The 14,633-nt window shown below is 45.5% G+C and overlaps 1 protein-coding gene across 2 annotated transcripts in view; it reads left to right on the forward strand.

Moving 5' to 3' along the window:
- ntn1b (netrin 1b) overlaps positions 1–14,367 on the forward strand; it is a 58,330-nt gene extending 43,963 nt beyond the window's left edge. For both annotated transcript variants that reach the window (XM_083780094.1, XM_083780095.1), the window contains exons 6-7: positions 1,266–1,340; positions 11,548–14,367. In XM_083780094.1, coding sequence (XP_083636220.1) covers positions 1,266–1,340; positions 11,548–11,867 — 395 coding nt within the window. In that variant the 3' untranslated portion in view covers positions 11,868–14,367. The remainder of the gene's footprint in view (positions 1–1,265; positions 1,341–11,547) is intronic.
- The last annotated feature ends 266 nt before the right edge of the window (positions 14,368–14,633 follow it).

Genomic DNA, 14,633 nt, shown 5'->3' on the forward strand with positions numbered 1-14,633 from the left:
TTTGGGATTTCCCCTTTTTTCATTTCTCCCGCCACCCTGAAAGCTGCCGGGCGTTTCTCTAGAAATGTTTTCTACATATACATGCAGCACCCACCCCCCCCCCCACCCCCCATCCCAGCACCACCGCCCCAACCCGCCTGCTTTCCGACGGGGCGTTTTTTTCTTCCTCCGTCGTTACCCAGGCAACCTCATTCACACGGAGTACAATGGGAAAGAAAAGGGAAGACTGGACAGAGGGCTGGAAGAAATAATGAAGTTTGTCCATATTCAGGCAAGCTGAAAGGTCCCCCTCTCTCCCGAATGCCCCCTCCTTTCCCCTCTGACCGCCCAACCCAACTTTCCCATCCCCCCCTTATTGCTTGGGGATAGGTTTTTTGGGGGGGAGCAACACCAGGAGATGATCTGGTTCCAATTTGTGTCAGTCAGTGAAAAGTGGAGGGAACAAACGATTTAAATTTTCAATTTGGCCTCTGGTATCACTACTAGTTCCCTCGTTTACAGGAGGTGCCTGGCACGCTGACGAGACGACCTCAGCGGACATCGATGGAGCCTAATTTTGGCACATGTGTGAAGCCAGGTCAACACACACTGGTGTCAGAGGGGTCACGGTGGACCCTTAAGCCATTAATCATGAGCCTGTGACTGTCTGTACACGGCTCGGCTCTTGAATCTTCTGCGAGAGCTGCAGCCTGTTTGGCTGCGAGTGGCGCTGAAGCATATTCACTTTCACGCCTTTCACACCTTTAGGTTTTGCTGTCAAAGAGGGCAGAGTAACTTTTTTTTTGCTAAGCTACTAGCTAATTTCCCTCTGTGAACTTCCTTTGTACTGGAGTGACCTTCCCAGCCCTCAGAGCTGACACAATGCATGCCAGCACTTTCACGGAGCAGTGGACCTGAGTGGACAAGTGGGAGTCCGCTGACAGACCCAGAAAGATCTATGCAAGCCTTAATCTGTTTAGGCTGGGGAATGTCAAAGGCATTGGGCAGGGGCGGGACGACATGACACAAGGGACCACATGCAGAAGCAGGTTGAGCATTTAGACTAGAGACTTGATTTGGTGTTATGAGATTGCACATACAATGCTGCCGAACGACATATAGAGCGACTTTATCTTTTTTATCTTCATTCATTTTATATCATTCTATTGTGAATCCTTTTATAAGCTGGCAAACCTTTTTAGTGACCCACCCTTGATAACTATTGATAACCATGAAATATTTCCTGTGATACATATTTCTGTCTCTCTCTCACCCTGGTTCCTCAGACTGTGATTCTCACTGCAAGGCGTCCAAAGGAAAGATGAAGATCACCATGAAGAAGTACTGCAAGAAGGACTATGGTGAGTGAATGTCTGAGGCCAGACGTCGGCCCGTGGCCGATGTCTTTATTAATCACATCCGATCCGCACCAGTAGTCCTCCTCTCTGTGTTTCCGGGCCACTGCTGCCATGACTTACTGACACTCCCACGGATTAAAGTCACCGCATCAAAGGGGGAAGCGGTGTCGGGGTTGAGCCCTGTGGGACGCCGCTGACTGGCGGAGTAGTCAGTGTCAGAGGCTCACAGGTATAGTGCTGGTTTCTGGGAAATCAAACATGGAATCTGAGCAAATTCGATATTTTCTGAAGGTCATGTTCAGAACCGGCGAGAGGAATTATTGATCCTGGGCTAGTGCTGTTCAAAATCAAACCACACCTCTACAGATGTTGTCTACCCTAATTGTACTCCTATATGTCATACAATCACAATTACCCCGAAAGGGCCCACATCCTTCATGTTATATACATTTCACATTACAGTTTTATGATTATATATATATATTTGCCGTGTTTATGGCATTGATAGATGCAAATACAGTAATACACAGTACACATTCTTTAATTGACTCCCTTTAGATTTAATATATAATTGTGTTTATAGCCTACATTGACTAACTGTAGTAGTGATTTGAAATCAATAATTGAGGCTTTAACCAGTTGTGATTCTGCTTCCGGAGGTCCACAGAATAGTCTCCCGCTGCATGTTCTCTACAAAACCATGCACCTATACTAAAAAATGAAGTTCATTACTTTGAATAATAAATAAGAATGTAAAATTCAAGGCTCAATGGGGTGAGTAATCGATAGGAACAAATATTTTGAGGAAATCAAAGGCAAAAAAAGCAAAGTGTGCATGTCCCCCCCCCCCCCCCCACCCCAAGGCTGTGGTTTAATTAGCAGCCCTGCATGTTTATACTCTCAGAAACCTACAGTGTCCCTATTCTGGGCCAAACATTTAGCGGAAATAGCAAATCTGCAAGCTTACACTATTTTCAGCATAGAGAATTGGCCCCGAGGGGACCATATACAGTACAGTAGAGACCCCTGGGGGTCTACTGGGGTCACTGTGCACCTCTTATATACAGTACAGTAGAGACCCCTGGGGGTCTACTGGGGTCACTGTGCACCTCTTATATACAGTACAGTAGAGAGACCCCTGGGGGTCTACTGGGGTCACTGTGCACCTCTTCACCAATCCTGCAGTCCCTCCCTCGTCTCAGTGCTGCCAGTCTTAGGCCTCTTTTAGACGGCGACCATCTCCATATAACACGTCAAAGTCCCGTTGCGTTCTCATTTTTTCTTACCCTTTACACGAGAACGCACACGTTATGATATGATGTGCTATTATGCTATACTGTCGCTAGGTGGCGATAACGGGCTGCCAAATAGACAGGTCACCCACGTACAAGAAGAAGAAACCTTCACGCAAGCCTGCGCAACACGGCTCTGGGCGCGCCACGGGATGGTATATATTTTATAATACATTAGGCTACATAAACGCTGCTGCCGCGGCTGCCGTCTATCACAAGGCTTTTTATTTACATCATGGTTTTACATTCAACATCGCTGATGAGCAGCACTTTGTAGGCGAGGAGGGAGGCTTGTTCAGGAACTCCATTATATCATAATGATATGGCTCTGCATCAATGTAATAAACATATGCGCTGTGAGCCAACATGAGCCATGATGTCATAAGTTTTGCGGATTCACCGTTTTGCCTGTTTATATGGAGACCATAGGAAACGGTGTTCTGAATGATTTCCACTCTGGGAGGTGGTTTCACTTCGTTGCGTTTTCACCTCCTGAGAACACGGTTCTCGTCTAAATGACAGCAGCAAACGATACTTTATTTTGACGTTTTATATGAACACCATCCTCGTGTAAATAGCACCTTAATCTGCTATCAATGGCTGCTCCACAGTGACAGGATGGCAGACCTGCAAAAGACAATGTATTATTTAATGCTCCCCTGCTTCTATAAAAGGACTCGTGCTACTGTTAGCCTCCATTCCAGTCCCTCCAGAACCCTCTCTTCTTTCTCCCCCTCCAAGCACCACCCCACCATATGGTCTCACCGCGCTCACAATAACCTTAATATAAATATTAAGAGGAGTCTACTGCACGGCAGTGCACGCTCTCCATTAAGGCAGAGGGGAGAAAAACAGGTTGATGGACGTGAGCGCCACGCCAAGTCAACCTGAGGCGCTTGGCAAAGCTCTCAGGCATTTTTACAGCTAATCCCAGCTTGAAAACAGCAGCCAAAACACACAGCAATCACATTATATTGTCAATGAATCCACAGAAGCAGCTGACAGCCGTATAATGCAGCGTCAGGTAGACGGATATTGTGTTACAAAATTAGAGCCCGACCGATGCCAGATCTTTGCGTCCAATTTACTTTTAATGGGTGTTCTAATCAATTAAAAAAAACTTGGTTTAAGTTTCTATATGAAAAGAATATTTAACTTTAATTATACAATGGCCAAGCCAACAAGTAAATATAAAATGCATATAGAGTGACATTTTATTTAACCACGTATATGCCCTATAAAATAAAACGACCACCACCAAATAATAGATCTACATTCTATCTTGTTTATTAAAAAAAAAATAGGACACATTGGCAACATAATGGCCAAATTAAGGAAATTGTCATCAAAAAAGTAAAATAATGACGGCCAGAGCGATATATCGGTCGGGCTCTATGCCTAATGACACATCTCCATTCTCCATCAACACTTATTTTTAATATTTTTTTTGCTGTGGAACACAACTCTATATTTTCGGGTTTCTCTGAGAGCCCGTTTTAAATCCCGCTTTCCTCACAAATTCAATAGGTACTGTACACTACAGTATACTGTACAACCTGAAGCGAAAAGGAAATTTGATGTTGGGATGATGGATGATATTAGGCTATTATCCCCCTTGTTCTGGATCCAAAGCAGAAACCGCAACACTGGAACATCATACCTGTGGCCCCCAAGACCCCCGTCTTGGGGGTGGGTGGGTGGGGGTTGAGGGGGACATAAGACAGAGGCGGTAGCAGCATGAAGGATTGTACGGTATACCTATAAGGCTCCTCACACGCATCCATCGGCCCGCTGTCTGAGATATACGCTTTGGTTGCGCTGTCCTGCTGTGCAGGCCTACATTTACCCACGCGGCAAAGTATCCCCCCTCCCCTGTTCACATTTTCCACATCATCAATCACAGAAATATAATGGTCGATCTGCTATCAGCAGATCCACGTCATGTAAGCCATAGAACAAATCTCCACAGTCGCAGGATTGGTGGGCGGGGGGGGGGGGGGGAGGAGAAGAATACAGTATGTTCTCTGCTTTCAGCCAAGTCTTCCAGACTATACAGTATATCCTCATGAAACAAAGACAATAAGAGTGTTCTTATACTCCGGGCTTCAGACACAACCTGACATTTGTCTTAGTTAACCACTTAAGCCCTATTTTCAAAAATGTTCCAAGATTTTCCTCTTTTTTTTATTGCCAATCTACAAGATCACAAAATGTTGCAATGTAATTATATAAATCGAAGATTTATATGACATATATAATGACTACAATGACATGCCCAAAACAGGGACGCCAGGGGTAACGTGGTTAGACTACAGCTGCAGTGTATTGTTGGACACTTTTACTTTTACATTCAAGCCAATTTCCTTATTGCTTACAGACATATTAATTAATATTGCACACATAATGGGGTTCACAATTTCATCCTATGATGGAATGCATCCAGACCCACAAAGGTTGTTTCCCATTCACCTGTTTCACTTCTCATTTGAAATATTTGTGTCAATGATACATAGGCGTTTTGCAAAATGTCCAACTTCATTTTATTTTTGCTTCCTCCATTGATTTCTTTGGTTAACACCACCGGGGAGCCAAGAATCAGCTCATCATTTTCAACCTTTTCTGTCGGTTTCAATCTTAATCACCACAGCCAGGACGGGCCCTGCATCTATAAATCAGTCAAGACTGCTTCATGAAAAGCAGGCGGGTCCCCGGTGGGGTTCTGCTTTCCTCTGAACTTCATCGAAAAAGTCTGGAAGCGGATGATTGTGCCATAAATATGCAGAGGTTGAATGGCAGACATCTCTCCTTCAAGGATGCATTCCTCTCCCCTCTAATTCATTTCTCAGGCCTGTCGCGGGGGTCCTTTGTGGTGCTTCTCTCTGTTCTTTTGGGGGCCATAACCCCCCCCCCCCCCCCCTACACACACACACACACACACACTCCCCCCTCCCCAAGTGTGAGTGGCGGTGTGGGCCCCTGGGGGTCGCGGGAAGGGGCCCTCTGTTTAAACACAGTTGTGCACTCTGCCGGGCGCGGAGCATTCCGCGGGGCACAAACAGGTGGTAAATTAAGCAGACGCTGACGGATTGCCACCCCGGAGGAGGAGAAAGAAATATGTCGTGTTTATTCGCTCTTTGTTTTTCATCGCCACCGTAGCTACGGAGACGGAGGGCACAAAGGGATTCTCTCCCTGACACCCTTCTGCACGCATGCACACACACACACACACACACACACACACACACATATACCTGTGTAGACACACACACGTGCACATACTCCCTCCCTTCTCTATGCTGCCGGGGGGGATAATGAATCAAAGGGCTGCATGTTTGCTGACGTTCATGGGATGGCGCTCAATGGCGGGGGCCTCCCAGCCCCGTTGGCCCCGGCCACCCTGGACGGCCCTCTGCGCTCACCCCCCTCCGGGGGGTATAACAGGTCCCCAAGATCCTTCACTCTGGTGATAACCAAGAGGGACAGGGAGCCCTCCGTGTCAAGTAATTAACCAAACTCTAATTTGATTAGCCCTGGCCTGTTGACGGTGTCCAGGTCAAGCCCCAGCACACTGCCCAGAGACCACAAACCCAGTGGGTGGCTACATGGGCCCCTGGCCCCTGCAGGGGGTCTTGTTGACAGTCATTGAAGAATAGCCCCCCTGCTCCCTCCTACCCCGCCTGTTTGTAGTGCTTCTTCACAGAAATGTAACCCGAGTAGGCTTAGAAAAAAAGCATATTAAAAAAAAAAAAAAAGTATTCATGTTATGTGCAGGAATTGCTGGTGTTGCTTTAATACGTCCATCCCTTCTGCCCCATCACCCACACTCGGCATCTCTCTCTCTCTCTGTTGATCTCTCTATTTTCTCACTCTTGACAACCTGGTCAGACATCGTCAGCAGTGCTATGTCCATGTTTTAGTTAAGCAATTACACTAGAGGGTGTGCGTTATCGTGATTATTAGCACGCTAGTGATGTGGTCGGGACGAGGCGGAGGAGAGTTCTGCAAGCATCACTGAAGTGCCAATAATCACGGTGAAGCACACCCTTGAGTGTTATATTGCGATTATACAACAGTTAGCGAGAGTTCCAGCTGATAGACCCCGCCCACTCCACGGAGTGAAGGAAGCTTCAGTCTGATAATCAGGCTAACAGTTACCATTAAAATAAAACATCAAAATGTATTCATATTGCAGGACATTTCTCTCTCAAAATAACCTTTCTGCCAGTGTCTCTGTTATGCTGAAAATTGTTTACTCAGCCAACTTTTCTCAGACTAGAGTAGACACATAACTGTTCGCTCAATCTCATTGTATTTAAGTTATTCGATAGAATTTCAATTATTTTAATGCCAGATTTAGCTACTACGGCCGCAAACCTCCCATGCAAACTGCTAGACTAGCCAACTCTGCGAGACTCCGTCTGATCAGCCCAGCTGATTTAAAAATGATGATTAGGTGTGCTGTCATGCTTGTTTGAAGATGGGTAGATAGCTATTTCAACCAATCAGATTGCTTCATCATATTGTACCATGGAGAATAAAAGTTACACCATTGAGCCACTCCTTTCAAATATGAAACATCACAATTCACCTCTTTGCTCTTGATTGGCTCAAATACAGCGGGAGGAGTGTGTTCTTAAATGTGTGTATACTGTAGGTCCCCGCACACTGCTGCATTTTTGGAACCAATTGTTTGAAAGACAATTATTGTGTGTTACAGTTTTTACTGTGAGATATACAGTATGCAGTATATGGAGAGACACAAACAGACAGGGCTGTGATGCTGACAGATGATGTCTGTCGAGCTCAGCGGTACACAGAAATCTTCAGTGTAAAATTAACACAAAATATTGTGTAGCGCGTGGAGAGAGAGAGAGAAAGAGAGAGAGAGAGAGAGAGAGAGAAAGATTGAGAGACATTAAGATATACAGTAGAGAAGTATACGCGTCTCTCCAACTGCATTCTCACGCTGCACACTTGGATGAGGCTCTGGGAGTTGAACCCGGACAGCTCGTGAGGTCGGAACACATCTCGATTCTTCTAGAACCTTCTCTGTGTGCTGGGAAGACAAATAGTCCCCCCCCCCCCCTTAACCCCCCCTCCTCCTCCACCCCACACACACCCTTTATGTGTCTGGATGAAGGAGTGGGCTGCAGCCCAGAGACACATTGTTAATGAATGGCAGGACTGTGAGAGGACTCGCTCTCCCCAGCCCAACAACCTTCCTTTCTTCTGGAAATTGTGTGCAATTTGCTCACACCAGGATCCCCCCCCCCCCCCCCCCCCCCCCCCGCACACACACACACACACACACACACACACAATCCCTCCACTCCTGTTCTCGTTGAGCATTCCAGGCCATAATAAGGAACGATTGATGAGCAACACAGCAGAGGGTGATCACGTTCGACCACAAAGGCGAGGAGAAAGCCTCACTTCCTGTCCTATTTTTAAATAATGATCAAACATGATAGATTGTTCTTTCCTCTTCCCCTGAGGTAGGATCACCATCAGGGTTGGCGTGTGTGTGTGTGTGTGTGTGTGTGTGTGTGTGTGTGTGTGTGTGTGTGTGTGTGTGTGTGTGTGTGTGTGTGTGTGTGTGTGTGTGTGTGTGTGTGTGTGTGTGTGTGTGTGTGTGTGTGTGTGTGTGTGTGTGTGTGTGTGTGTGTGTGTGTGTGTGTGTGTGTGTGTGTGCGTGCGTGCGCACCTGCTCGTGTTTGTAGATGCGTGTCCGTGTCTTATGCACGTCATTCATTCATTCATTCATTCATTCATTCATTCGTTCATGGATGTGCATGGACATGTTGCATGCATGTGCTTTGTGCATGCCAGAGTGCATCTCGAATGTCTCACACACATCCGCGTAATCTCGCCCCAAATTGGGTTAATTCAACACAATTGAGTGGAAACTATTTAAATTACCCCACACCCCACACACACACACACACACACAGTTTAGTGTTAATAGCACATTCCCCGGCTAAACTACTTCATCTCAAGCGTGTTCAGCTGTTGTTCAGTTGTTTTGCGATCACAGTGATGAAGTAGTGTGTGTGTGTGTGTGTGTGTGTGGCCCTGTACACACATATCAGACGAACATGCACAGAGCATGTTCGTCTGATGTTTGTACAGGGCCTGTGTGTGTGTGTGTGTGTGTGTGTGTGTGTGTGTGTGTGTGTGTGTGTGTGTGTGTGACCGAGGCTTCCTACTGTCAAGATGTTCTGCTGCAAGTCGTCCGACAGTTACCAGCTCTGCCGTAGCTTAGGGTTTGCCGACATATTCCCATGCAACACCTGATAGACTCTATGCTCTATGCACCTGATAGACTCTATGCTCTATGCACACACGCCATTTTGGAAAGAACTTGGGCCCCTTCCCTATACTTCCCTCACAGGTGGTACCGCTGATACTATAATGACGGCTCTGCGCCATTCTGGTAAAACAGAGTCAGGGTGCTGCTATTGTGCATGTTGGCTCACTGGAAACACTCTGCTCCCCCAGTGGGTCTCAAAGTGTCCTTGGGTCGGTTCCAAATTGCCCCGTACGGGTGTGTAACTCTGAGAATGTCCAAATGGACCCGAAGGGGTCTATTTGGTTCCATTTGTACTGTGACGGCCCTGCCCCCTCTGCCTCTGCACAGTAGGATATCAGGCAGCCTGGGTGATTAGGGCAGAGTGGAGCAGGCCGTCAGGCCAACTGTGTACACCTGAGTGGGGTGTGGTCTGGGAGAGTATATAAGGGCCTCTCCTTCCATGCTCTCGAGTCTCGAGCCTGCTCTCTTTCCAAGCAGAAAAAAGCACACCTTTTACAACACACAGCACACTCCATACATCCATACACTGCATACATGACTGATCACTGACATAAGTGACATTGTCACATCTCACACCAGTTTATTTGATTATTGCCTAACTTATTTTAATTTAGAATAATAAATATATAATATAAAAGGTTTGCCTTGTGTGTGGACTCCCTTTTTGTCATGTATTGCCCTAGAGTGCATGACATGTACACTCTTAGAGTTATGAAATTAAAAAGTTTGAGAACCACTGCACACTAAATGGAACAGAGCCCTAATTATTGTCTCCACCAGGCCGAAGGCATGTGGGGAGAGTATGTTTTGCACTCCGTCCGTCCGTGTGTCCGTGTGTCCGTGTGTCCGTGTGTCCGTGTGTCCGTGAACAGCTAATCTCGGACACCGTTAACCCGGTCGATGCCATATTTTGCACACACACTCCCTGGATGCCAACCATGAACCTCTGCCCCAAACTTTCCAGAACGGCCTGTTATAGCGCCACCAGGAGGCCGCTTTGTGCAAAACAAGTTTTTGCACAGTACACCTACAGATTTTGTCCAAACATCACGCAAATTGGTACACAGTCTCTCTACAGCCATTCAACGAAACGGGTCTTTCAGATTTATCAGACTCCATCCTGATTGGTTAAGATTGGCTTCCAAAGTTCACAGGAGTGCTCAGTTTCAAACAAAATGCTGCAAATCATGAACACATCGCGTGATTTCCGTGAAATTGTGCACCCACATTCCCACTAGGCCGAGGACGAAATGCCACATGAACAATTTCAACTCAGCCTCAAGGTGGCGCTATAACTGGCCGAAAAGTGTTTTTACCTCTAACTGCACGGATCTGTGGATAACCTGGTGGAGACCTGTGCCCGGAAGGGCACTTTTTCTAGTTATCATCTGTAACACCTGAAGGAAGAGTTATTCTGTGTGCATAGAGCCCATTGGAATGGCCTGGTTTCAGAAAGCAGGTTGATCGTTAACAGATGTGCTTTTTCAATAAAATTTATTTCACTTTTGGGCCGTTTTTTTTTTAATGGAATAGAACCCAATACTCCAGAACCCTGAACCCCTGCTGATCCCACCTCACACCCACCCCGAGGGTATCATTCAAATATATACTCCACGGGCAACCATTGTCTTCGCCCGCAGGTGCACTAGCTATGGCAAATTGGCAATACTGTACTGAACACAACGGGGGAAAGGTCGGGGGTCAGGGGATGAAGGGAGGGACTAGTTGGGAGCGGTTGGCAGCCTGTGGGGTCATGCTATCTCCAGACATTAAACATGTCAGACTTTCTCGTGAAATCATGACATTTACAGCCGCTGATCGACGTCCCTTCAGGTTCAAGCTCAGACCATGGACGGGGCTGGAAGCGCAGAGGTCATTACCTCAGACAAACATGCAGACATGATGCATTTTAACTTTGAGCCATCTGTCACTCAATAGACTACCAGAGTTTACCCCAGGGCTACTTGAGGGAAACTAAATGATAGTTTGGAACCAAATGTACCCTTATGGGTCTGTAACTCTGAGAGTCTACACTCACACATTTGTGTACACTCAGAGTTAAATTAATTAATTTTACTATTAAATTGGGGTCCCTGACTCATAAATGCCATTAAACAGGGGTCTGTAGACTAATATGCATGTCAAACTGGGGGTCCTTGAAATTAAACGGGTTGAGAATCATTGCTAGAGCTGTACAAATCTTCTCTCACAGGGTTTCCCTGGCATATCTCTTCAAATGGGGGGGCACGGGCTAATTAGTGTCAATATGGGGGTCCTTGACATGAAAAAGTTTGGGAACCACTGCTGTAGGGGCCACTAGTGGGGCTTTTAAGCACAAACCACAACAATGGGTCGCCATGCAACTCCCTGCAACCAAACGGTTGCGAGGAGTTGCATAGTGATCCATTGGTGTGGTTTGGGCCATTGAATTGAACCAGTTGAATCACTTGCGTCGACTTGGGTCGACGTGCAACAGGACACATCACACCGGCTGGGACGCTAAAACCGTCTCGTCTCGTCTCGACCCTTTGGTGTGGTTTGGGCTTTAGATTATTGTTCTTGTTTATGTTTTCCTCATCCCTTCCTCTTCCCATTTCTCCTCCACCAGCCGTCCAGGCGCATGTCCTCAAGGGAGACAAAGCGGGAGAGTGGTGGAAGTTCACCGTCAACGTCATCTCTGTCTACAAGCAGGGCGAGCACCGCATCCGCCGCGGGGACCAGCTGCTGTGGGTGCGCGCCAAAGACGTGGCCTGCAAGTGTCCCAAGATCAAGCCCGGGAGGAAATACCTGCTCCTGGGCACAGATGACGACTCTCCTGGGCAGAGTGGCGTGGTGGCGGACAAGGGAAGCCTGCTCATCCCCTGGAAGGACCTCTGGGGCCGCAGGCTCAGGAAGTTCCAGCAGCGGGACAAGCGAGGGAAGTGCTAGGAGGGGTCGGCAAGGAAGGAAATGGGCAAATAGAGAGAGATGGACAGACAGAGGGAGGGTGGGAGGTCACGGTGTGCAGGCATAATTAACTTGTCTTTAGCCCGAATAAGACAAAAACTGAGAAGAGAGAAGATGAAAAGGAAACGAACTAGAGGGCTAAGGGATGAAGATAATCGGAGAGGGGGGAAATGACTGAGTGCTGCTGCTTTGAGTGGGCAAAAATAAAATAAATGAGATTAGTGTGTTTAGGAACTCGCTATCGTGAAGGAGCTCATTCTACAGTCTGTTTCTGTCGAGGTTTTGTTTTTGTTCTTTTTTTGTCTTGGAATTGCAGACTTTGCACCTAATTTGTAACACCCTGACTATCCTACCCATGACATACCGGTAGTAGTTTAAAAAATACCGTAGGAATTCATTTCAAAAGAACACGTTCATCTACTGTATCACGTTCCTGTGTTTTTCGGAGGCCTGTTCCTCTTCTGTGTTGTTGTTGTTGTTGTTGTTGTTGTTGTTGTCGTCGTGAACTGAAGAGATGCAGCATCAACATTGCGGGATTTCACTCGCAGTGACGATAATGATTAGCAGCTCATGCAGCTGGCCATGCCTCGTGTTAAATTGTGTAAACAGTTTAAAGTGTTAACGTGTTAAATTGCTCATTAAAAGTAGGTTTTACTATGGTCCCACACTCATAAACAGGAGGAATGGGGGGGTGGGGGGGACCAGGTGCCGTTCACCTGAGAGCTACTTGCTCATATGTGGGTGTTTTTACCTCAATAATACAGCTCACGTCATGTGAATGGACATCAAAGTGCCATAATGATACACTTCTTACCCTGTATAGTGTATACTACCAGAATGTGTTATTTCAAGCACGTGTTTGATGAATGCTTACATATAGATAAGCAGTATGTTGTGGTTGTGACCTCTGCAATGTAAAGTAACCATTTTTGCGTACGTACATACAGTACAGTACATACATGCATACAGTTGATGGAATTTTTAATAGATTATGTCATATTATCGACTAGAAGTAGAATAGACAATTAGACATGTCAACCGTGCACTTATTTTCTACAAGTCAAGAGTATTCCGAACGAGATATGTTCATATTCCCACAAGGGAAGTGCAGAACAAGCCTCAAGAAAATCCATACTGACGACCCCCCACTATTCATGTATGACTATATTGATGCCTGTTGTATTTGTTTTGACTGATGCCTGCGGGTTACATTTGTGACCTGAGTCACAATAGGAGATTTCAGTGGTTCCTCTACGATTTGTTCTCAGAAAATGGACGTCCCCCCAAGTGAAAACCTCAACTTCATCCACAGTACAGACAAGCTGGTGAACCGAGTCTTTCTACTCAGAAAAAATAAATGTTGACCGTCAAGACCCGCCATGCGACGCCCATACCGCTGACATGATAATGCATGCTCACTATTTAGCTGACTAAAAGCTAACTATGATTGGGAATTATGTACACATTGAGTTTGTATACAGCACATAACTTTGTGGGGCGGAATACAAAACAACCTGTGGAGTGATATAATGATCACAGACATTTGTATCTACCAGCGCGATCTGATCGCTGCTGCAAATACTTTTCACCTCAAACCAATTCATTTTGAGGACGGCATTCCCTTTTCAAGACATTACTTGGTACTCGAAAGGAATGTCCCCTTGTCTACATGTTATATAGTTGTATAGTGTTACTATTGTGTTGAGTTTTTTGTTTTGTTTTTATTTTGTTAAACTTTTACTAGATCTGTGTCCCTGTATTATTAACCAGAGTTTTAAATGATGTAGGCTTAATAAATGGAATGACAAATGAATGAATATGAGACAGATTTCTCATGTTTACATTAGAGAAGACCACAGAGAGAGTTATATCTAGGAGTCGACGCAGACACGCACGCACACAAACACACACACACGCACGCGCACACACACACACACACACACACACACACACGTATATAAACATTATGTACATACTGTACATGCCATGCAAATTACCTGAAACCTCTCTCTCTGACACACACACACACACACAGATACCCCATTCTTCGAATGTATTTTAATATTACAACCTGTGTCCCAGCCAACAAATTTGTATCCTGTGTACATTTAGGTCAGTTGTCCTCGCATTTGGAGGACTGGAGTATTCCTTAAGTATTCCTGTCCTAAATAACTATCTGCTTGTGTTTATACTTTGTAAATGTTTAGCTTTGTCCATTGCAAAAAGGTTGTGTGATGTCTCCTAATGCATACTAATATATTATGTTTATCCTAAATGAATATATTTAATGACACGTGAAAACAATGTGGCTTTTGTTTTTGTTGTTGTTGTTGTTTTTTGTGTCTTATTTTTATTTTTATATTTTTTGGGATTGGATTGTAGATGGCTGTAATGAGAAGTATTGATATGTCTGTAACTATGAAACAGCCTACTAGAGTTTGAAATTAATGAATTCATTTGAAATAAAACTCTGTTAAAAGAACTTGTAAATTATTCAGATAGATCTTCGCATATTCAGCTGCTTTTTGTAAACGGGTACAGTAGAGTAACAGGGCTGCACAGTATTAATAAGCATTTAAAAAAAATGCTGCATACCTTTTACTGTGACGTATTGTATAGGCTACAGTTAATCCCACAAAGTACTGTATAAACACACGCACAAACACATGGACATATTGTACGTGAATGCTCGCGCATCCACACACACACACATTTTCAAGATGATGTTAAAAACTAGCTTGATGAAGC

Source organism: Protomyctophum parallelum (assembly GCF_964188405.1).
Source record: "Protomyctophum parallelum genome assembly, chromosome: 13".
NCBI classification, from domain to species: Eukaryota; Metazoa; Chordata; class Actinopteri; order Myctophiformes; family Myctophidae; genus Protomyctophum; species Protomyctophum parallelum.